Genomic DNA, 23547 nt, shown 5'->3' on the forward strand with positions numbered 1-23547 from the left:
GCAACGATGAGCATCTCACCCAGGCTTTATCCTCCGCAACCTCGTGTATTTACCCTGCTAATCTCCCTAACCTATACATCTTTGGATACCAAGGGCCAATCCACCTAATTTGCACATCTTTGGACTGTGGGAGGAAACCAGAGCACCCAGAGAAAACCCACACAGACACAGGGAGAATGTGCAAACTCCACACAATCGGGGTCCCTGGCGCTGAGGCAGCAGGGCTGACCACAGTGCCACCATGCTAGTGTGTGTATATATATATATATATATATACACACACACACACCTTGGATTTCTTTCATATGGTGCTTCTGACAATGAATGAAAATGGATTTCTCAGCAACAGTTTGCCTGGAACTTAATCTTTTTTAAATCTCACCTTGCAGGCTGTGACCTCTGCTTGCTGATGCTGGACTTCCAAGGAAGGTTCAATGGAGTCCTTAACACTGGAGTAGAACTTTGAACTTTTTGCTTTCATGCTCTTCTCTCTCGTGAGCTTCTTCTTTCTGGTGACTTTTCTCCACATCCGTAGCTTCAATTGGGAGTTTGTTTCTATTCTGAATTGACTGAAGGATACCTTGCTTTTTGAGACCAGAACAATCTGCTTACGAAATTAAATAAAAAGTTTCTGTCCCAGAAATCTCATTGATCTCACTTCTCAAAGTGGGATTGGTCTCTTGACGAAGGCAGATTGGTCAGATTGTACACCGTCAAAGCCGACAGATTCAATAAAACTCCATATTGGTCTGTAGTCAAAAGCTAATTAAGATAACTTCTTACAACAATTCTACCATTCACACTGAAAGCATAACAACTTTTTTTTAAAATTCATTCATGGGGCATGGGTGTCGCTGGCTGGCTAGCATTTATTGTCCATTCCTATTTGTTCTTGTACTGAGTGGCTTGCTAGGCCATTTCAGAGGGCAGTTGAGAGTCAACCACATTGCTGTGGCTCTGGAGTCACATGTAGGCCAGACCAGGTAAGGACAGCAGATTTCCTTCCCTAAAGGACATTAGTAAATCGGATGGGTTTTTCCTGACAATTGACAATTTTATGGTCATCAGGAGATTCTTAATTCCAGATATTTTTTATTGAATTCAAATTCCACCATCTGCTGTGGCGGGATTTGAACCCGGGTCCCCAGAACATTAGCTGAGCTTCTGGATTAATACTCTAGCGATAGTACCACTAGGCCATCACCTCTCCTTGGAGAGCTGTAGCTGGGTAACTTAAATCTATTTAGCAAAACTCAACCCATGAGTTCTCTGTCCTGGTCTCAAGTCGCTGCCGGTCATATTTAATTGCCTTAAACATTGATACACTTCAGTTTCAGATTGGCTACTTTCTGATTGTGTTGATGAAGTGCTGCTGCAGTTTATAATCCTGTGCGCTTTCCACCTGTTTTGACCTGGTTGTGTTTGGTGTTTTGTCTTGAATGAGCTGCTGTATTTTTAAATTCTTCGTTGAACAGCCACTGACCTGAGTTCTCTTTGCTACTCAAACACAACAGCAACAAATGGTCCATGTGAGGGTCACAACACCAAGCACACTTCAGACGACCATCATAAATACAATCCATTCATAGACAGAGAATCATAGAGTCCCTACAGTGCAGAAGGAGGCCATTTGGCCCACCGTGTGCACTGCCAGAGCATCTCACCCAGGCTCTATCTCCTGTAATCCCAAGCATTAGCTTTTAAATAGCCAAGATATTGGTCAACACTGTCTATCTCTCTGTTTTGGATTATCTATTTGCTCTCTGGAAATTACATGATCACGGGAGTTCTTTTTTTCATGGCTTCTAGAACTCTGTAATCTCACTATTGCTAAAAGCGGTGGTGCGCAAGTTCAATCCCACACTTAGCAATAATAAATTTTGGTTTACCTCCAAATCTGGCCTAATGCTTACAATGCTTCATCCTCATTACAAGGAGACTGGAGTAAAAACCAAAGCAAAGTCTTGCTACAATTGTGCAGGCTTTTGAGGAGACCAAACCTCTGGAGTACTGTACGCCATTTCGGTCTCCTTATCGAAGGAAAGATATACTTGCTTTGAAGTTGATTCAGTGAAGGTTCACCAGATTGATTCCTGGGATAGGAAGGTTGTCCTATGATGAGAGGTTAAGTAGGTTGTACCTATCCTCTGTGGAATTTAGAGCAATAAGAAGTGATCACATTGAAGTATACCACAGTCCGAGGGGGCTTGACAGGGAAGATCTCTGTCTGGAGAGTCTAGAACTGCAGGGGGGCATAGTGTCAGAGGACGATCATCTATCCCCAGAAGGCTGCGGTTCTCATTGTTGAATATACTCCAAACTGAGAGAAATCAATTTTTGGACTCCAGGGAAATGAAGCAACATTGGGATGAGGCGGGAAAGTAGAATTGAGGCTGACAATCAGCCATGATTATACTGAATGGTGAAGCAGGTTCCTGGGGCCATGCAGCCTACTTCTTCTCCTGTTCTTATTCACCCAAATCGTGACCCGAAAGCTCAGCCTCTGTTCACTACGGCTGGGATCTGATCTCAGATCCAGCTTACACCTTCCCCTTGGTCCTGGCCCACACCTGACCCATCATTCCAGTATCCACCGAGAGACCTGGCCTCAGCCCTGACCTGCATCCTCCCACCCTCTGAGCTGGCCTAATCTTGACCTTCAACCTTTAGCCTTGGGGCCAGTATTTACCTTGCCCTTCTCCTGCTCTTGCTACGCCCAACACCATTGTGTCCAGGATATCAACCAGTAGCAAGGAAAAACAGTTGCGATGATCAACACCTTTTCTTCTAGATAGTACAACACAAACTGTGTGCCCATTGTCACCCCTGCAGTCAGTACTTGCATCTGCAGCTAAACCTGATGCAAATGGACAAGCTCCTCCATCAATCAGTGGAGTAATGATGGAGGAGCACTGACACGGGTCTGACATCTATTGAGTAACTGCTGGTAGATTTTCCCACAATTTGAAGCAATTCCTCAGCTATTTTCTTGGGTGAAAGAACATTTTGTTTTGGATTCAATCTAAGTATCTTCGTAAGGTGGCTATTTATTGCCCATTGCTAACTGCTCTTGAGGAGATGGTGGTGGGTGTTTCATCAGAAGTAACTCTTCAAATGCAGACAATAAAAATAGAACAAAACTTACTCCAACTTATAAATCAAAGAAAGGGTTTAATAAAGAAACATCATTACTCCAAAATTGGGGCCTCACCCTGGGCCACTCCAAGCTCTCCACAATTCTACACAGGTTCTTATTTATAGTGAATCAGCTGACTATTACATCTTTCTGTAATTGGTTCCATGGTCTACTGGGTCAGCTGACCCTTACATTTTGTTACCATTGGTCACATTACATCCAATACAAAGTTGTCACTGGTTACGTTCTAACAGAGGGCCACCACCTTGAGCCACTGCAGTCTATAGGGGAGATGGTGATGTTGTGGCATTGTCAATTTTCAGACCAGCCATCTCAGGTAAATGTAAAAAATCTCAGATCGCTATTTCGAAGAAGAGCAGGAGGAATTTCTTCATGTCCTGGCCGATATTTATCCCTCAACCAGTTTAACTAAATCAGACTGTCTGGTTGTTATTAAATTGCTCTTTGTGGGAGCTCGTTAGGTGAAAACTGCTTGCCGCCTTTTCTAGATTACAGCAGTGACTACTCTTCAGAGAAATCTTTCAATGGCCGTAAAACAATTGAAGGCATCGTGAGGTCATGAAAGATGTTATACAAAGGCAAGATTTTTCTTTTTGCTGTATTTTCTCTTTCACACTCTGAGGCCACCTCAAGTGGCACTGTTAATAGTACCACCCGCAGGAGTCTCTAGGAGAGAAGTAAAGTGTAATAGGCATTGCCATTCTGGGATTGTTTAAATGTTAAAGGGTAGAGGATATGTGTAGGCCCAGGAAGCACAGAGCTACAGCTTTCATTTATTGAGATGGCAAGACTCGCTCACGCAAGTGTTTTGTGACTGTAGTCAGAGGGAGCAGCTCCTTAAAACATTGTGAGTAATGAGTTGTAAAATATTCCCGTGCCATCACATGCCAGCATTGAAAAACCTGAGAATTGACAAGAGATCATTTTAATTGCCCAGAAATGGAATGGAATGATGGTGAAGAGATGTTAAAGGAGACAGTGGAATCAACTATTTGGCCTCCTGCCTGTTGGAAATTGAATAGTCGCAGCCAGAAAATGTTGGGAAAGCGAGCACGCCATTGCTGCTGTTGCTACAGGCAACGATGCAGCATCTCCCCCAGTCCCTACCTCTGGGTGCCCCTGAGTCGAGGCCCATTTAAAGTGTAAATTGAGGTCTTATGACATGCATAGGAACCTAATAGTAGGGTAGCACAGTAGCACAGAGCTTAGCACTGCTGCCTCACAGCGCCAGGGACCTGGGTTCAATGCCAGCCTCGGGTCACTGTCTGTGCAGAGACTGCACTTTCTCCCCGTGTCTGCGAGGGTTTCCTCTGGATGCCCTGGTTTCCTCCCACAGTCTGAAAGACGTGCTGGCTAGGTGCATTGACCCGAACAGGCGCCGGAGTGTGGCGACTAGGGGATTTTCACACTAACTTCATTGCAGTGTTAATGTAAGCCTACTTGTGACACTAATAAACAAACTTTTAAAAAAACTAAATGGGACACGACTAGATGGATTGTGTAGCTGTGCATTAATCTCCCAATAACAGCTGCATAAGAAAGGAATTGCGTAGATTCCGTTCCTTTTGCAAACTCCAGACTTCCCAAAGCACTTTGTACTTTCTTGAAGTGTAGTCACTGTTACAATGTAGGAAACCGGCAGTCAACTTGTACACCAGCCCATCCAAGGAGAATTGCCACAAGTAATGCTATCTTTATTTTTCTGGCACTCCTTCAGGCTTCACCAACATTGTGTGGATTTTAACAGGCCCCGATCTCAAATCCCCTCAGCCCTGCCTCCCTTCCTCTTCAAGAATATCCCAGCAGCTGCCACTGATGCCCCAGCTCAAAGTCATGGCGGCCTTTTTGCCTCAGGAGCGAGCAGCCAGGGCCTTGCTGTGCTGACTGTGCAGGGCCGAGGGGATACAGCTCACTGGAAAGGGTGCCAGGGACCAGGCTGCTCTGATCTGCTATTTGGGAGTAAGCATGAACATGTAGAGGTTGCTGAATGTTAGTGTGCCATTAGACATAACACTATTGGTTTGACCTTGTTGCCTAGCCTGGAGCAGGATTTAATGAGAGGCAACGCACTGATTCAGTATCATTAAACATACTGTCAAGTTGCACAGTGTTGAGAAACTCAGCTTTGTGATTGCAGTGAAGCTTCACGTGGATGCCAAGCCAATCTCCACAGCGAATGAGACAGCATTCCCAGGGCCAAGGATAATTTCAGAAGTCTTGAGAGACGTCCATCAGTATATTGCCTGCCTAACCTCTGTTTTAGTTACTGTGACCCATGGGGAGCTGAGGCCCAAGGCGCAAATGTCGAATTCCTAGAGTGCAGGAGGAGGCCATTTGGCCCATCAAGTCTGTACCGACTCTCTGACAGAGTATCTTAGTAAGAAGTCTCACAACACCAGGTTAAAGTCCAACAGGTTTATTTGGTAGCAAATACCATAAGCTTTCGGAGCATTGCTCCGAAAGCTTGTGGTATTTGCTACCAAATAAACCTGTTGGACTTCAACCTGGTGTTGTGAGACTTCTTACTGTGCTTACCCCAGTCCAACGCCGGCATCTCCACATCAAGAGTATCTTACCCAGGCCCACCCTACCCCGTAACCCCATGCATTTTCCCTGTTAATCCCCCTAACATACACAGCTTGGGACACTAAGGGGCAATTTAGCATAGCCAATCCACCTAACCTGCACATCTTTGGACCGTGGGAGGAATCCGGAGCACCCGGAGGAAACCCACGCAGACACAGGGAGAATGTGCAAACTCCACAGGCAGAATCATGTGCCCCAGAGGTGAACTATCTCAAGTCCTTAATGACTCCAAGTCCTTGATAGACCTTAATGAATCCTGACGCCTGCCTCCCCTTAATGAATCCACTCGCAGATGACCCAAAATGGCCTAGTGCCTGATAGTCCTTAATGACTTTTGTCCTTCCGTCATCACCTTAAGGTGTGAGGAGATCAAGGAGAAAGATCAAGACTATGCAGACAGTTGCCTCTTCAGTGTTCTCCTTTTCCCCTGAGTCTTCAGCTTCCCTTCCCTGTTGAACATCATTTAACTTTGAACTTCCATCTCTCTTTATTTATAGCTTCACATCCACCTTCCCTCTTGTGCCACCTCACTTGTCTGTCAATCCTACTCCTGCTTCCCTTCATCCTCTTCCCACATACCTCATGAGCACCCAAGTTCTTTTTCTGGCTTCGTTTGTCAATGGTTCCCACTGCCAACATTCCTAATGGTGCTGGAGTTGAAGCTCAGCCACAATCTCATTGAATGGTGGGATCAGGCTCAAAGGGCTGAATGGCCTACTCTTGCTCCTATTTTTTATGCTTTTTCTTCACCAAAGGTGTTGTCTCCTTCCAGCTGAGTGCCCAATACTCTCACAAATCACCATCTTAATCTGACCAGTCTGTTATGAAATGGCACTAACCAAAGTCATGAATGATATATTAACCCTGCTCTGCACAAAGAACTGTTCATCCATCCTAATAAATCAAATCAAAAACAGCCTCCACCACGCAGCTTTTTCCAGCACATTCAACATAAAATTATCATCTCTCGCTGGCCTTGCCCCCACTATCTCTGCAACTTCCTCCAGCCTCTAGCTCCTCCTCTTATACACCCTGCTCTTCCAAGGTCTTCCTCCTTCATCCCAAAAATCCTTCAACTGCCTGGGTCCTTCTAACTGGAACTTCCTTCTGTACCTATCCACGTACGCCCTCTTAACAAACCCCACCTAGAACCCCGCCTATCCTCCACCCAAACCCCCTGAACCTCGCCTCCCCTCTACATGTATCCTCCTCTCAAATCCCCTCAACCTTCTATGATGGCCTCCCCTCCACATGCATCCTCCTCTCAAACCCCTCAACACTGCCTCCCCTCCACATGTATCCTCCTCTCAAACCCCACCTGCCAACACTGCCTCCCCTCCACCTGTACCCTCTTATCAAACCCCATCTATCAACCTCGCCTCCCCTCCACATGCATCCCCTTCTCAAAATTTATGTCCAAGCTTTTGATTCTCCTTTCTGACCTCCCCCTCGCTGCCTCAGCATCTCCCTTCCACCTCTTTAAATGCACGTGTTCGTTAACCCTTTAGCAAATTGAGAAATTCTAACATTAATGTCAGGTTCAAAGGAAAGAAACTGGAATGGCAAATCACTGTGAGTATTCGGCAATGTAAGCAAGAAGTTATTCGTACTGTTCTCACAAGGACACATTTTCAAACTGTGTGTTCACACGCAGCGAATGACATGTAAGAAGGGGAAATGGGATTTCAGCAGCTTTGTGAGTAAGAAACAGCTTGATGTACTGATAGCTGACAGGCTGGTTAATTGTTTCAAACTGTAAAGAACAATTGCCGCTGGCTAAACAAAGATCACATTTATTTTATAAATAAAACCCCTAAACAAACAAGAGGACACAGAAATTAGTGCTGGATCTTTGGATCTGGTGAGTTTTATGAAAGAGACCAGACAGTGAGACTTCCCCTTTAAAAGAGGAACAGAAAGACTTGGCATTTATATAGCCCCTTTCACATCCTCAGGATGACCCCAGCCCTTTTGAGCCAACGAAATACTTTTGAAATGTAGTCACTGTTGTGGTGTAGGGAACACAGCAAAACAGCAACAAGATAATGACCAGATAATCTGTTATTAGAGACAGAGAAAGATAAAGATAATGGGGTTTTGCGTGACAACATTCACTAAACTTCTCAAGTAAGCAGATCTTGTTTACTGAAGGAACACCAGAATCATAGAATTCTACAGTGCCGCAGGAGGCCATTTGGCCCATCGAGTCTGCACCGACCACAATCCCACCCAGGCCCTATCCACATAACCCCATGCATTTACCTTGGCTAGTCCCCCTGACACTAAGGGGCAATTTAGCATAACCAATCCACCTAACCCGCACATCTTTGGAATGTGGGAGGAAACCGGAGCACCCGGAGGAAACCCACGCAGACACGGGTTGAATGTACAAACTCCACACAGACAGTGACCCAAGCGGGGTATCGAACCCGGGTCCCTGGCGCGGTGAGGCAGTAGTGCTAACCACTGTGCCACCATGCTGCCCTGTGTTGTAGGTACACCCACAGTGCAGTTAGGAAGAGCATTCCAGGATTTTGACCCAGCAACAGTAAATATACTCATCCAGATTCTCCTGAAATACATCTGTGTTATTCACCTTGTACGGCAGGGGGTTCCACATTCTCACCACTCCCTGAGCAAAGTGGTTTCTCCTGAATTTCCTACTGGATTTATTAGCGGTTGTTCCACATGTATGGAGCCCTGGGGAAACCTTTTCTACTTTATCAAACCACTTCATCATTTTAAAGACCTTTAATAGGTCACCTCTCACTCCTCTCTTTTCCATTGAAAAGAGCCCTGTCCTGTTCATTCCTTCTAACAGGTGTGCCCTCTCAGTTCTGGTATCGTCCTTGGAAGTCTTTTGTTCGCTTTCTCCTGTGGTTCTCTATCACTTTATAATAAAGAGCCCAGAACTGTGCACAGTCTCACTGTGAGTGCGGAACAGTGATTCTGGAATGTGAGTATCTGAAGGTGAAAAAGACAGTCCGCTCACGTGGAATACATCCAAGAATACTAAAATAAATGAGTTTAGAAGTGAGGGGAACGGTGGTGCAGCCTTATTGTACACAGGGGAATAAAAAATAGCTGACACCATTCCAACCCTCGGAAAAGGTCAGCAACATGATCTTGGCAATAACAGGCCTGATCAATTCAGAACAGACTGGAAGCAATTCAAGAGTGTCCAGCAAGGAAAAAGGCAATCAATTTAAGATGAGGTGGATTTGTCAAAGTCAGGCCATTCCTTATCAATTTAATGGGGGGTTGTTTAACTCAATTAGCTGCTAACCAGAATGTAGTGCAACAAGACGCCAATGGCATGGGTTCAATCTCCCAGCGAGCTGTGGTAGTTCATGGAGGCTTGCATCCTTACCTTGTTGTGGGCTTACTCAAGCTACATAACCACATGTCTCTCTCTGAATTTCCTACATCATCCTGCATCTCCACATCATCTCTCTCTCCCTAACAGAGAGAAATGCCTATTGTCCCTCATGGACTAATTATCCCTCACTCCTATTGGAATAATTTCGATGGACGCGAGAATAACGTGATGGATGTGCTCCAATTTGAACTGGAGCGAGAATTGAGTGAGGTCCCCCTTCGCAGCTTAAGGGCCAAGCTGAAGCTCATAGGATCTAAGATGGAGTTGAAAATCAAGTTACCAACTGGCTGTGTATTTGCAAATGGTAGAAGTTGACCAAAAGAGTCCCCTAGAGATCTGATGCAGGAAGCCTGTCTTCTTCAAGATTCATCAATGTGTCATTAAAAAGAATGAGCGTTGTTGAGTGACTGGTGTGTGAGACGTGATAAATATTGATCAACTCCTGAGTCAAAACTCTGGGGGCAGTTTTCCAGCATTAGTCTATAAATATATAAATGCCATCAACTTCACTGCAGTCATCAATTGTTCTCAGTCTAAACACACTTCTGTCTCCAATTAGTTTCTTCATCTCATAAAATGATATTAAATATGGGCCATCCCTCTTATGTCCATTGTCACTCTTCCCATATAAGGAACTTGCAGCAGATGTATGGTATCCTGGGCACTGTAATAAGCTGAAGGAGTGTGACAAGGGGATGTTCTTGCTCTCAAGGGAGAGCAGCGAAGGTTTACCAGGCTGATTCCGTGGATGGTGGGACTGATGTATAAGAGATTGACTAGGTTAGGATTGTTTACACTGGAGTTCAGATGAATGAGGGGGGGGATCTCATAGAGACTTACAAAATTCAAACAAGACAGGGTAGATGCAGGGAGGATGTTCCTGATGGTGGGGGAGTCCAGAGCCAGGCAGTGACAGCCTGAGGATTCGGGGTAGACTATTTAGGGCGGAGATGAGGAGACATTTCTTCACCCAAAGAGTGTTGAGCCTGTGGAATTCATTACCACTGGAAGTAGTTGATGCCAAAACATTAACTGTATTCAAGAGGCGGCTAGATATAGCACTTGGGGCAAATGGGATCAAAGGTTATGAGGAGAAAGCAGGATTAGGCTACTGAATTGGACGATCAGCCATGATCATAAGGAATGGCGGAGCAGGCTCGAAGGGCCAAATGGCCTCCTCCTGCTCCTATGTTCTATGTTTCTATGTTACATCCTGGCAGGATACTATATCAGGCATGTCAAGTTTCCTCCCCTTAGATTGCCCCAGGTTAGGCAGTGTGGCACCAAAATGGTTTCTGTGCTCTGATGCTGCCCGACTTGAGATTAGCCACATTTGTCTGGTGTTATAATGGGGACTGGAGTTCATTCCTGATTATCAGAGTCTTAAAAAAGCAAACTAGTTAAAATTGGCACTTACCTGGCTGTGGAGGGGACGTAGTCATCATTGAGTGAGTTGCCACAGTAACACCAGCAATAAGGTTCTTTATCTTTGCCACCGGCTATAGGATTCTGCCATTCTGTCCCGTTTGCAATCCTGGATTCATTGAAACTTTTGTCAATTTACTATCTATAAAACTGAAGCCAACCTCCCTGTCTGCAGTCTGTAGTTGCATGCCCGTCACTCTTGATCCCATCGATCTCCATGGTTGGCCCGCTCAGGAGTTTTACAAGTGTTTGACCCTGCGATCCCAAGTCTGGAGCATTACCAAGACACATTCTTTCACCTGTAGATACAACCAGGTTAGGTTCTTCATGCTGAAACCCTGAGCATGAGAGGTTGCCAAGTGTGATTAAATGTGAGGTTTAATCACATGACTATCCCCCATTCCCTCCCCACATTCCAGCCATTAGTCAGCCAACACATCCACCTTTGTGATGTACCACCTTCCTACGTCAACTGGAATGCAAAAAGGTTCATTATCCAATTGGATGATGCCTGTCTATCAGCCAAACAGCCTTTTATCTCCATTTCCAATGTTCTTACATCTGGTAAAGGGCAAAGTTCATAGAAAACAACGGAAACAATCTTCCTTGATGTCCCAGTGGATTTTCTCCAGGGTTACACATGGCAGTGTTCTGGAGATTGACCTTCAATTCCTGGAGACTCCAGCCCAATCCACCCCATCCCACTGGAGGCATCGGTACCTCTTTCAGGTTGTCACACTGCTTCCCTTTATTCTGCCATTAACACATTCTGATCGCTTAATGTGCCGCTATTAGCACTCTTCCTAGCCATGATCGCCACCATTTACATTCCCTTTGTCTTTTTGTCCATGGTATCTTGGCCAATCTGCCCCTAGCCTCCACCTATCACTGACCCTCTATCCACCCCACCGTGCCCCACAACAATATAAATCTCATCCTATTTCAAATTGTCTTCAGCTCTGACGGAGGGTCACCCAGACTCGAAACCTTAGCTCTGTTCTCTCTCGACAGATTTGGTCAGACCTGCTGAACATTTTCCAGCATTTTCTGTTCTTGTTTCAGATTCAAGCAGTCATCTATTTGTATTTCAATTCTCATCCTTGTTTTCAAATCCCTCTATAGCCTCACTCCAGCTGAGTGATCACCTCCAACTGTCTGCCCCGGGGGCACCCTGATCTCTGCTGAAGGCAAATTGTAGTGATCCATCCCACCAGTGGAGGGAGCTCTTCCCTTCGTTTGCAGTCATTTTCCTCATCTTCAGGAAGCCTTCTATTAAACCTTCCCTTTACCTTCCTCCTGCCCCTATTTAATCCACCCCCTAAACAACACAATATTCTGGAGTTTTCTCTCTCCACCCACATACACACACACAGTGTATTATTTGAGGAACTATACACAAGTATAATATCAAATTATCAATAGCAGTGGGGCATTGTGAAATAACAGGCACACAATGAAGATCTATGTGCATTAACTACTTTCTATAATTCGGAAGACTCACAAAGTGGACAAGTGAGGCAATGGCAACACAGCATTAAGAGGGGCGCTTCGTGATACCAGTTCATAGAACATAGAAAAAAATACAGCACAAACAGGCCCTTCGGCCCACAAGTTGCAACGGTCATGTCCCTACCTACCTAGGCTTATATGTAGGCTTACCTATAACCCTCAATCCTATTAAGTCCCATGTACTCATCCAGAAGTCTCTTAAATGACCCTATCGAGTTTGCCTCCACCACCACTGACGGCAGCCAATTCCATTCACCCACCACCCTCTGAGTGAAAAACTTACCCCTGACATCTCCTCTATACCTACTCCCCAGAATCTTAAACCTGTGTCCTCTTGTAGCAGCCATTTCAGCCCTGGGAAAAAGCCTCCGAGAATCCACCCAATCTATACCTGTCAACATCCCGTACACCTCTATCAGGTCACCTCTCATCCCTCGTCTCTCCAAGGAGAAAAGACCGAGCTCCCTCAACCTATCCTCATAGGGCATGCCAACCAATCCATGTTATGGGAATTGCATTTATCTTGCGTCAGACACAACTATTATTTATTTTTGTTTTCTAGGCAGAAGAAGCTGAGCTTTAATAACCAAGAAATGATGTGCACCGGAGGTAATTGCTGACAGCAAGGGTAGTCTTTCAGGGTGTGGGGAAAGTCAATACACAACAGGTTTCGGTACATCTCAGATGCTCCGAAAAGATCTCTTGGAACTATTTTGAAGAAATGCCTGGGGAGTTCTGGCCAATATTTATCCCTCAACCAACATCACACAAATAGGTTAACTGGTTATTATCACATTATTGTTTTTGGGAGCTTATAGTATGTATGGCTGTGACTTTTCCCACATTAATGCATCAACTAAACTTCAAAAGTATGTCATGGTTTGGAAGTGGATCGGGACATCCCCAGATAGTGAAAGGCATGATATATATGTACACCTTTTTCTCTCTATCTTTTCCAGTTTTTCTTTCTCTATTTTTTTCTCTCCTTTCCTCTCTGCTCCTCTCCCTTTATCTCTCTCTCTCTCTCCCCACAATGTATTCCCATTAATGCTGCTTTGGGGGTTGGGGTCTCACTCGGCAATGATGGACTTCAGTTCACCTGAAGGTAGAATGTAGATAATGTGGTACTGCACACTCTATTCTTGACTACACTGGTCGAAGCTTCAGCGTCCGACAGGAACAGGATTTCACTTCAGTGCCAGTCTTGGTGCTATTACACCAGTGACTGGCAACATGCCAGAAAACCCTGGTCCTGCATCATCGAGTCACCCTGGCACTGTTGCATGGCTCAGTAGCCCATTTGTGAGAAACTGGCAGTGCCTTGCACCACACCCACCCTTCTGAGGAAGCTCAGAGTTAGAGAACTCTGTGCCGTGATGGACAGCTAAAAGCACATTGACACCACATATCCCATTCCCCCTCATTCAACTTCTGTAAGCATGTCTGCTGTGGACTTCAAATGGAGAGGGGGAAAGTGTGTGATGTGTGCGAGGAGTGGAATTGCAGTTGGCTCTGATTGTTGTCTGGCTTTGGAGAGCTATCACTCCCCTTTCACCGTGTGAACAAACCTGCTGGAGAAGATCCTCTTTCTCTTCAGTCTCACCTCCCTGACACTCCCCACCTATTTCCATTGTCGCCATGTGGTGATACACCAGTTGCCTGGAGGTCTACCTCTAAATAATGAAACATTTGGAAACAGTGAGTTTAATTTGTCCTCTGCCGCTCCCATGTGCCTCGCGGTAGCAACTCCCGGAGAGGTTGGCAACCCCAGGAAGGAGCCCAGGAGGCTGCTTGGGGAGTATATCCGGCTGCACAACCATCCTCCTTTGGTCACAGATGACTTGTACGTCCATGGAATATTACAAGGACTAGCCTGTTTTCCAACGTACCAGAGTGAAATGCATCCGTCTCGTCCTCGAGTGCTGCAGCCCCGTGCTACAGTTTATGTGGTGAAACAGGGCATTTGTGGAGCTTGCGGTGTGGCAATCTGCCTTCTCTTTGCCTGCTGTGCTGCAGTGGTGTAGGATGAGTGTGCGGTGAAGCACTCAGAGACAGGGTGACTTTCCCTGCCACCATTAATGAAGTGATGATGGAGGGCCGTGCCACTGGGTCTGGCCCTGTGAGACCAGATGTGCGATTGTTTCCAGGTGAAACACAACTCCCCCAGATCGAGTTCCCTTGTAACTCTCTGTTAGCTCTCTCTCCTGTAGCACAACTGGGGCCTGGGTCAGAGGGCAGCTCCCCCAAGTAGCAACCCTGATCTCCTTAGCTGCCTTCTCCTCCTCTTGAAGTGAACGGTTGCTTCCATTGTCACAAGGTAACCTTAGCCGCCTTGAACAAGGGTTCATTCAGCCTTAACTGTGTGCGGTAATTTATAGAAAAGGCAGACAGTCAGCAACAGTTTATTAACTTAAAAAAATTTACTCAAATTTACCACTGATTTCTGTGTGTAGAAACTTGAAACCTTTGAGCAATTCCACCCCTCGAGTCGTATTGTGCCCAACTGCTGTTTATTGTGATCATTTGTCAAGCAGTGCAGTGTTCCACAGAGGTCAGTATCCATGCCGGGAAGTAGCTAACATGATGCACTATAAACACTCCTCTCCCTAGTGAGATCTAAGCCCAGCAACCTTGAGTTCACGAGTGTGCTCTAGTAATGAAACAGCATGAGAAATCAGATCTCCATTACAGTCTTGGCTAATTTCTTAAATGTTGCAAGGATCTGCCAATCATTTCTTTTTGAGTTTTGCTGAAAAATACATGTCGTCGAAGCTTTTCCCCTTGCACTCATCAGGGCATTTTGTAAGAATACCAGTAAGAGGGGAACTAATCAACAATTTAAATCTTATGAGAAGAAAGTGCTGATTGGTTGGCAAATGGATTCCGGTGGATAGAGGCGTTGCCATGGAGAATGCACCAGGTGAATGACAGTTAACTGCCGGAGCGTTGTTTGAAATTTAAACCAAGCAGTTTGCCCCTGATTGGTAAAGACGCTGTTCTTTATCCACTGTATTCTTTAATTCCCATTAGTGTGATTCCAGTTCCTCTTCTACCTATCTCACTGCCGATAAAGCTCAGTAACAGGTTGTCCTGCCCATCATGGTTCAGTGACAAACTCAGTTGTCCACCCTGATTCTCAAGCAGTCATTGAACAAGGACAGGAAGATTCAGCAAGATCTCTTCCACCTCCACTGCCCCCCCCCCCCGTCCCCACCTCCCACCACCATCACCAAAATAAGACCTCTTTGAATTGTGTTGCTCACTATCCCATTGGTGGCCATTGAAAGGAAAGTTGTTGGCAGAATTTTTAACCCACATGGAGGAGGTAGTGTTTGGCATAATGGGAAGAGACATTGCTGAGGCCACAGTGGGTTAGCACTGTTACCTTACAGTGCCAGAGATCTGTCTGGTGACTGTCTGTGTGGAGTTTGCACATTCTCCCTGTGTCAGCGTGGGTTTCCTCCGGGTGTTCCAGTTTCCTCCCGCAGTCCAAAGATGTGCGGGTTATAGGTGGATTGGCCATGCTAAATTGCCCCTTAGTTTCAGGGAGATTGGCAGGGTAAATAATAGGGTTGTGGGAATAGGGCCTGGGTGGGATTGTTGTTGGTGCAAGCTCGATGGGCTGAATGCCCTCCTTTTGCACTGTAGGGACTCTATGATTCTATTCTATAAGAAATGATTGCTTTACACTGCTGGAAAATGTCAGGAAGCCTCAGAAAAGCCCACCATTTTCACATCTGGTTTGATGAGGCAGTGAAGCCCATCGTGGCACACAAATGTTTTGTAATTCTTGTTAAATAAGGCATTTTAAAAATGTCATTTTCTTTTTGTTATTCCTTTTCAACTAAATCACCAATTTCATTGGACGCTGGCTCCTCGTAAGCAGAGAGTTCTAGACAGCAGGGCTCCAATTGTTTGGGTTCCATTAGGACATGACAACCTTTGTGCTGTTAAAGCTTTGACTGGAAGCTCTTCAAGCGTGAAAATGGTAGGCGTTGAGGAAGAAGGTTTGCCCCAGAATCACTATTTCAGTGCTATTTTAACCTATTTCATAATTAAAGCTCCATTCACTGACTCCGAAGTAGGCATCAGTGGGGCATTGAAGAACAAGTCTGCAGCAACTACAAACCCAAAATTACACAAAAATGCATCATTTGAATTATTTAGACAATGTACAGTTAGGCCAAAACTTAGTGGTGTCAGCTTCTGCCAGTTTGAATGGGCCATGTGCAGCGCATGGTATCACAGCCCAGCAGTTGTGTCCGTCAAATTGCTTTGATACAGATACTTTGTAAGTTCATTGATGAAGATTTCTCCCAATTGGTAGCCAAGGTGAAATGGGTGTGGGACAAAGAGCCAGGTAAGAGAGATAAAGAATGACATCTTTCAAAGAAGGGGTGAGAGAGGCAGATAAAGACTTGGAAGGAAGATAGATGTATCACGGGGGTAAGAAAGGATCACCGTTTCACGGGAAAATGATGCAACTGAGGGGTTACTAGATCAGAAAAAAGGAATGAAGTGGGTGAGATACTTGTATGAGAAAGAGAGAATCCATAGAGTAAAAACAGACAGTTTATTCAGAGGGGATCAGCATGTAATGGTGGAAAAGAGACACAGAGAGACAGAGCATGCAAGAAACTACAAAGGGTCATGAATGAAGCCTAGTCCATCACACAAACCAGCCTTCCATCCATTGACTCTGTCTACACTTCCCGCTCTCTTGGAAAAGCAGCCAGCATAATCAAGATCTCCACGCACCCTAGACATACTCTCTTCTTCCGTCGGGAAACAGACACAAAAGTCTGAGGTCACGTACTAACTGATGCAAGAACAGCTGCTTCCCTGCTGTCGTCAGACTTTTGAATGGACCTACCTTGCATTAAGTTGATCTTTCTCTACACCCTAGCTATGACTGTAACACTACATTCTGCACCCTCTCCTTTCTTTCTCTATGAATGGTATGCTTTGTCTGTTTAGCACACAAGAAACAATACTTTTTTTTATTCATTCGTGGGACATGGGCATCGCTGGCTGGCCAGCTTTTATTGTAGTCATGATGTGGAGATGCCGGCGTTCACCCCAGCTTTTATTGCCCAGTCCTAGCTGCCCTTGGAGGGCAGCTGAGAGTCAACCACATTGCTGTGGCTCTGGAGTCACATCATAGAAACCCTACAGTGCAGAAAGAGGCCATTCGGCCCATCGAGTCTGCACCGACCACAATCCCACCCAGGCCCTATCCCCATATCCCTACATATTTTACCCACTAATCCCTCTAACCTACACATCTCAGGACACTAAGGGGCAATTTTTTTAGCATGGTCAATCAACCTAACCCGCACATCTTTGGACTGTGGGAGGAAACCGGAGCACCCGGAGGAAACCCACACAGACACGAGGAGAATGTGCAAACTCCACACAGGCAGTGACCCAAGCCGGGAATCGAACCCAGGTCCCTGGAGCTGTGAAGCAGCAGTGCTAACCACTGTGCTACCGTGCCGCCACATGTAAGCCAGACCGGGTAAGGACAGCAGATTTCCCTCCCTAAAGGACATTAGTGAACCAGATGGGTTTTTCTGACAATCGACAATGTTTTCATGGTCATCAGTAGATTCTTAATTCCCAAAATTTTTTATTGAATTCAAATTCCACCACCAGCCATGGCAGGATTTGAACCCAGGTCCCCACAACATTAGCTGAGTATCTGGATTAATAGTCTAGCAATAATACCATTAGGCCATTGCCTACTGTACACTAATGCATGTGACAATAATAAATCAAATCAAAAGCCCATGCTTGTGGAGAGTAGGTTGGTGGGGGAATGTTTATAAAATATTCACAGAGCCTCCATAAATAGTCAGCACAGAGTAGTAGGATCAGTGTGCATGGCCAGGTATTGGACTGGGTTTGGATTTGTGTGCAATGCCACGATTGCAGGTTTTGATGTCAAATAATGGCTGGTTTTCAGTAACCCAACAACGTGGCAGAGGTGCATCAACTCTTGAGTGATATAGCATTTAATATTAGCTATGAGTAATGGGGCATCACTAGACTATAATATGTTCATGTACTTTCTAAAGGATATTCTTGTTGGAGTCTGCCCCTGATTAATAGTCAGTGTAATTGGAGTTGAGTTGCTATAGTGCCATCTCCAATCCATATTTACATCTGATGCTAATCCTTAGCCTAAGCCCAACTCAAAATTTAACATAAACCCTAATTCAACACTAATCCTAACCATAATTCTGATCCCGACCCTAATCCCAACTACCCCTACACTAAACCCAAATTTAAATACTCCCTGTGTAGTGAAACTCAAGTGCCCCAGGCCCTGACCAGTGTCTGGACCCAACCTCAAATCTTTGCGTTGAAATAATCTGACACACAATCCATATCATCATCCAAACCGTAACCAGTATTCTGCCCTCTTTCCAGAATCCAACAGAAGCCTCAAACTCCAAACGCTAACCCCAACAGATGTGCAAATCAATGCCACCCATGGACCAAACAGCTCCAATATCAGAAGTCACAATATTAATCAACCCCACTGCCAAAACACAGTGGTAAGAAAACTGACTCAATAAGGTGATAATTGTAAGTAAAACAGGAGAAAAAGCATCAAAAACCTTCAGCTACAGAAGAGTGCAGGCACCAGTGAAAGAGAAAAGACGAGAGAAATGAGAATACAAACACAAGAGACAGTCACATACCTGCCTTTATCCCCACACTAATCCTAAATCTAACCCTAACGTAAACTCTAACAGTCACTGTAACCTCAACACTAACTAACCCTAACTCAACTCTAACACTAACAATAATTCTATCCCTAAACCTAACAGTAATTCCATCCCTGATCCTAATTTTAACCCTAACTCTAAGCCTAATTCTAACCCTAACTCACTGTGATTGTAACTCTAAATGTAACCCTGACCCTCACTTTAACTGATTGTAAATCAAAGCCGGAACCCTAAAACAGAGTCACCCCTTCAAACTTCAGCAGCAGTAGCCAATCATCTTTCTGCACTGTGCATTTAGTCACCTGTAGTTTTTAAGTTTAAGTTTATTTATTAGTGTCACAAGTAGGCTCACATGAAGTCTCTGTAAAAACCCCTAGTTGCCACACTCCAGCACCTGTTCAGGTACACTGAGGAAGAATTTAGCAGGGCCAGTGCACCTAACCAACATGCCTTTCGGACTGTGGGAGGAAACCGGAGCACCCGGAGGAAACCCACGCAGACACGGGGAGAACGTGCAAACTCCACACAGAGAGTGACCCAAGCTGGGAATCGAACCCAGGTCCCTGGCGCTGTGAGGCAGCAATACTAACCACTGTGCCACTGTAGTTTTGAATTGCTGGTTTAACTCTCTGAAGCATTTCAGTGAAGGATTCACAGTACTCTACCAACACAGAACTGCCAGGTGAAAAACACTGAGATGCTGTTATTTCTCTTCAATTTCTCATTTTAAAAAACTCTTGAAACCAGAATGTGGCTGTTCATGATCTTTAACACTGTATTCCAGTTTGACTGTGATCACAAAGTCCAAGCAGAATAATGGTGTTGTAGGATATTTATTAATGCATCTTCCTGTGGACTATTCATCAGGGGTTTAGTGAGTGTGATGGGAGAGGGAGGGGAGCTATTTGTTATTGGATGCCCCTGGCCCTTGAGGATAACATTGCTGTCCTTCTATTGGTTAATGCCTTGCTGCAAGAACTCTTAAGCATTTTATATTGAGAGGGCATATCAGAACTTGCAAAGCTCCACTAAACTCTTCCCTTTCGAGATTCCCCTCAGCCTGCTTCGGGAGTTCATTCCTTTGGTCTCTCGCATCCAGCAACAACATTTTTAAAAAGTGGCAATGCTTTTTTTCACACACTGCTTTGGCTTTGTGTTAGATCTTGTTCACTTCAGGTACCAGCACTGCAAGGCAAAGACAGCATTCTCAGCCGCTATCCAACTTGTGTGCGTTGTCCGACCTACACGCAGCCTTACGGTAAGTGCCAGTGAAAAGGTTACCACTGAATGTGCTCTGCAAACTGCTTCCTTGGAATTTAATCCTGTTGTAAAGGAGGGGGGGGGGGGGGAGACAGCGCTGCTGGGAGATGTGTCCACATCGGCAAGCACTGTGGCTTCAGTATTGTGGTGAATTGTCCATTACTGCCTGACCCTCGGAGTAATGCAGGGGCACCCAGAGGTCACAGTGAGCAGAGGGAGAGGGAGAGGGAGCTGCTGGAATAACAGATCAGATCACCACAGTCTGACAGGCTGGACAATTCAAGCTTCACTCCTGGCTAAATCAAACTGCGTTCATTATCACCGGAACCAGTCTGGCATTATTACTTTTACAATATGTCCATCTTAAGGACGAGAATAGCAAGCGTGTAGGAGAAAGTGCACACAAGGCGTTGAATGGATGCTGTAATCTTTACTTTGGGGGGATATTTAAGGATTTAGACAGATTAAGCTGGGTTTTTTTCCCTGTGTGGTCACCAACAGTGAAACCCTCTCGGAATTTAAATTGACATTCAGCGCCTGGTACAGGATTTAATATTCAACTGTCAGACAGAGAAGCCAGAGGAAAAATGTTCTGTCTCAGTGTAGTGTTGGAGATTTTGATTGCATTTGTGATTTTTGGACTGTTGTTGATAAGCGGCGATGTTATTTGGATGTAAACCTGAACTAGTAATTTCCCTGGAAATAGTTGAGTCAAAGCCCTCCCCTTTTCAACCGATATATTTATTTTAATGATGATTTGCAGGGTACCTGGGGCACGTTACCTGAGCCACAGTGTGCTTGGACAAGGGCAACTCCTTAATGAAAGGAGGATTTCTGCATTTCTATTGCACCTTTCTTGGCCTCAGCGTGTCCCAAAACACTTTACCACTAATGAAGCACTTTTGAAGCGTGCTGGCTGCTGTGATGTAGGAAACAGGGCGCACAGCAAGATCCCACAATCATCAATGGAGTGATGATTGGATTATCTGTGTTAGTGATGCTGCCTGAAGGATAAATAGAGACCAGGGCACTCCCTGCTTTCCTTCAGCGCAGGAAACAAGGAGAGGGGGTGGCCATTCAGCCCCTCCAGTACAATGGACTCTTTTACAGAGAGTGCAAGCAAGTGTTGGGTGAGATTTAAGGCGAGTTCCATATCACAGCCAGGCTGGCAAAAAAACAAATGTCAATATTCACAACGGGATGGGGGGAGGGGGGGTGGAGTTTGGGGGGGGGGGGTGTTGAAAATGGATTGGGACGACCAGGATTGCCCTCCCATCCAACTTAATGACCACTCATGATATGAACAAATACAGCTCCAGGCTGCCCTTCAGTTCAGTTCAGAGAATCCGACAGTGCAGAAGGAGGCCATTCAGCCCATCAAGTCTGCACCAACCACAATCCCACCCGGGCCCTATCCCCATGCATTTACCCTCACTAGTCCCCCTGACACTAAGGGGCAATTTAGCATGGACAATCCACCTAACCTGCACATCTTTGAACTGTGGGAGGAAACCGGAGGAAACCCACGCAGATACTTGGAAAATGTGCAAACTCCACACAGACAGTGACCCAAGCTGGGAATTGAACCCGGGTCCCTGGGCGCTGTGAGGCAGCAGTGCTAACCACTGTGCCACCGTGTTCTGGTCGCTGCAGACCAGAACTGTGCCCTGTCACTGGAACATCCTCAAAAGGGAGAGGAATAATTGCGAGGGAGCAGATTGGGGTAGGTTGAAGTACAAGTGGTGTTGCAGATGGGTTGTCCATTACAGAAAGGGCACTTTCCCTTCCATTCAAACCCATGGGACTGGAAAACCCAGCGACTAGATGGCTAGACAAGGAAAAGTGCAACACAGGAACAGGCTCTTGGGCCCTCCAAGCCTGTGCCGATCATGATGCCTGCCTAAACTAAAACCGTATGCACTTACGGAGTCCATATCCTTCCATTCCCATCCTATTCATGTGTTCGTCTAGTTGCCCCTTAAATGCTGCTATGTTGCTCGAAGGAGATTGTCTTCATGCTGAGGCTGCATTTCATGCTAATGCGATCTTCCCCCCACCCCCCGTCATTAGCTCCCTTACGGGTGACATCCACTCGCTTCTTCAGGCTCGGCTTGGTGCATTTCAGGTGAAATTGCCAGAGAATTTCCGGGATTGCCCACGGGGTTGATTGATTGATATTTCCGCTCGCTTACCCCCACCTCAGCCACCCCAACATCCCAGCCGCCTTCCCACCTTGCAGCGAGAACGATCTTTTAACCATTTTGGGGAAAGAAATAGGAGGAGTCGGGGGGGCGGGGGGGGGGGGGGGATTGCATTTTGATAAAGCGCCATTTGGGTTGATTGGGCGCCCCATTAACTTGAGCCAAAGGAAAGTTACAGCGCACATTCCAGCACCGACATGAAAAATGAATCAATAAATGTATTGTGACACTAACAGCCTGGCATGGTTTAAAAGCCCTGATATTGATGATGATGATCATTCCTCTTGTTTTTGTTCCCTCCCCCTTGATCTGATGTGTTAGCTGGCAAATTCCTTCAGGGAATATGGATATTTGTTACAAAAAAAAGGCTCTATTTTTATTCAACATTTAAACGGAACTGTCTCTTAAATTGAAGCAATATTATTTGGAAAATAGATGCTCTTTTAACGGATAGCACTTAGCTCCTAAAACATGTAGCTATTATTTGTTGCCTGGGGGTTTATTAGTGTTTAACTTCAGCCTCTTTTGCTATTACAGTGCTGGTCTGGACTGAAAAGTAATTACATTTCTTAATTTGAGTGCTCTCTCGTGTTGATACTGATGGCACTTAGACCGAGAGGGTTTTTTCGAAGGGCATTTCTTTCAATAAGCATTGCAGACTGCTGCTGTTACAGACATCAGTTTTAAATAGTTCCTCAAGGCAATTGTAGATGGCTAATAATAGTTCCGTGTCAAGTTTATTTCAATGTTATTCCAAGACTGAGACCAACTGCGCAGCTGTCTCCTCCTCTTCCAGCCACAGCCCTCCCTCACCCAACATCACCTGAGCACCCGAAGCTAGGGTCAGCATCCTGCTGAACTGTACAGATGGATCTTACACCTCTCATCCCAAATCTTGTGCCAATGAAGCAATGCATCTATAGCCCTCTCTACTCAACTCTCTTGACAGGAACAACCAATGCTCACCCCACTCTACACATAGCCGAAAATTCTGTGGAATGGGATTCACTCTCGCCCCTCTCCCTCCCTCCATCACCCTCTCCTCTGCCAGGGAGGGAGTCCCATTGCTGCCCTCCTTTCCACCCTCGCCCTCTGTGCCCATCTCTCCTGAAGCTCCCTGTTTGGATCCTTCCAGTGCTGCCTCTGCTGGTGCTGTTGATCCAACCAGGACCAGGTCTGTTCTATATAACTGTGATGTGGAATACCGGCGTTGGACTGGGGTAAACACAGTAAGAAGTCTCACAACACCAGGATAAAGTCCAACAGGTTTATTTGGTAGCACAAGCCACTAGCTTT

At 45.5% G+C, this 23547-nt stretch overlaps 1 protein-coding gene across 1 annotated transcript in view; it reads left to right on the forward strand.

Moving 5' to 3' along the window:
- The first annotated feature begins 19913 nt into the window (after positions 1-19913).
- The window catches only part of LOC144506247 (E3 ubiquitin-protein ligase SIAH2-like), a 75005-nt gene continuing 71371 nt past the window's right edge, over positions 19914-23547 (forward strand). The window contains exon 1 of the mRNA XM_078232107.1: positions 19914-20048. Within this exon, the coding sequence (XP_078088233.1) occupies positions 19914-20048 (135 nt within the window). The remainder of the gene's footprint in view (positions 20049-23547) is intronic.

The sequence above is a fragment of the Mustelus asterias genome, chromosome 17, assembly GCF_964213995.1.
Source record: "Mustelus asterias chromosome 17, sMusAst1.hap1.1, whole genome shotgun sequence".
NCBI classification, from domain to species: domain Eukaryota; kingdom Metazoa; phylum Chordata; class Chondrichthyes; order Carcharhiniformes; family Triakidae; genus Mustelus; species Mustelus asterias.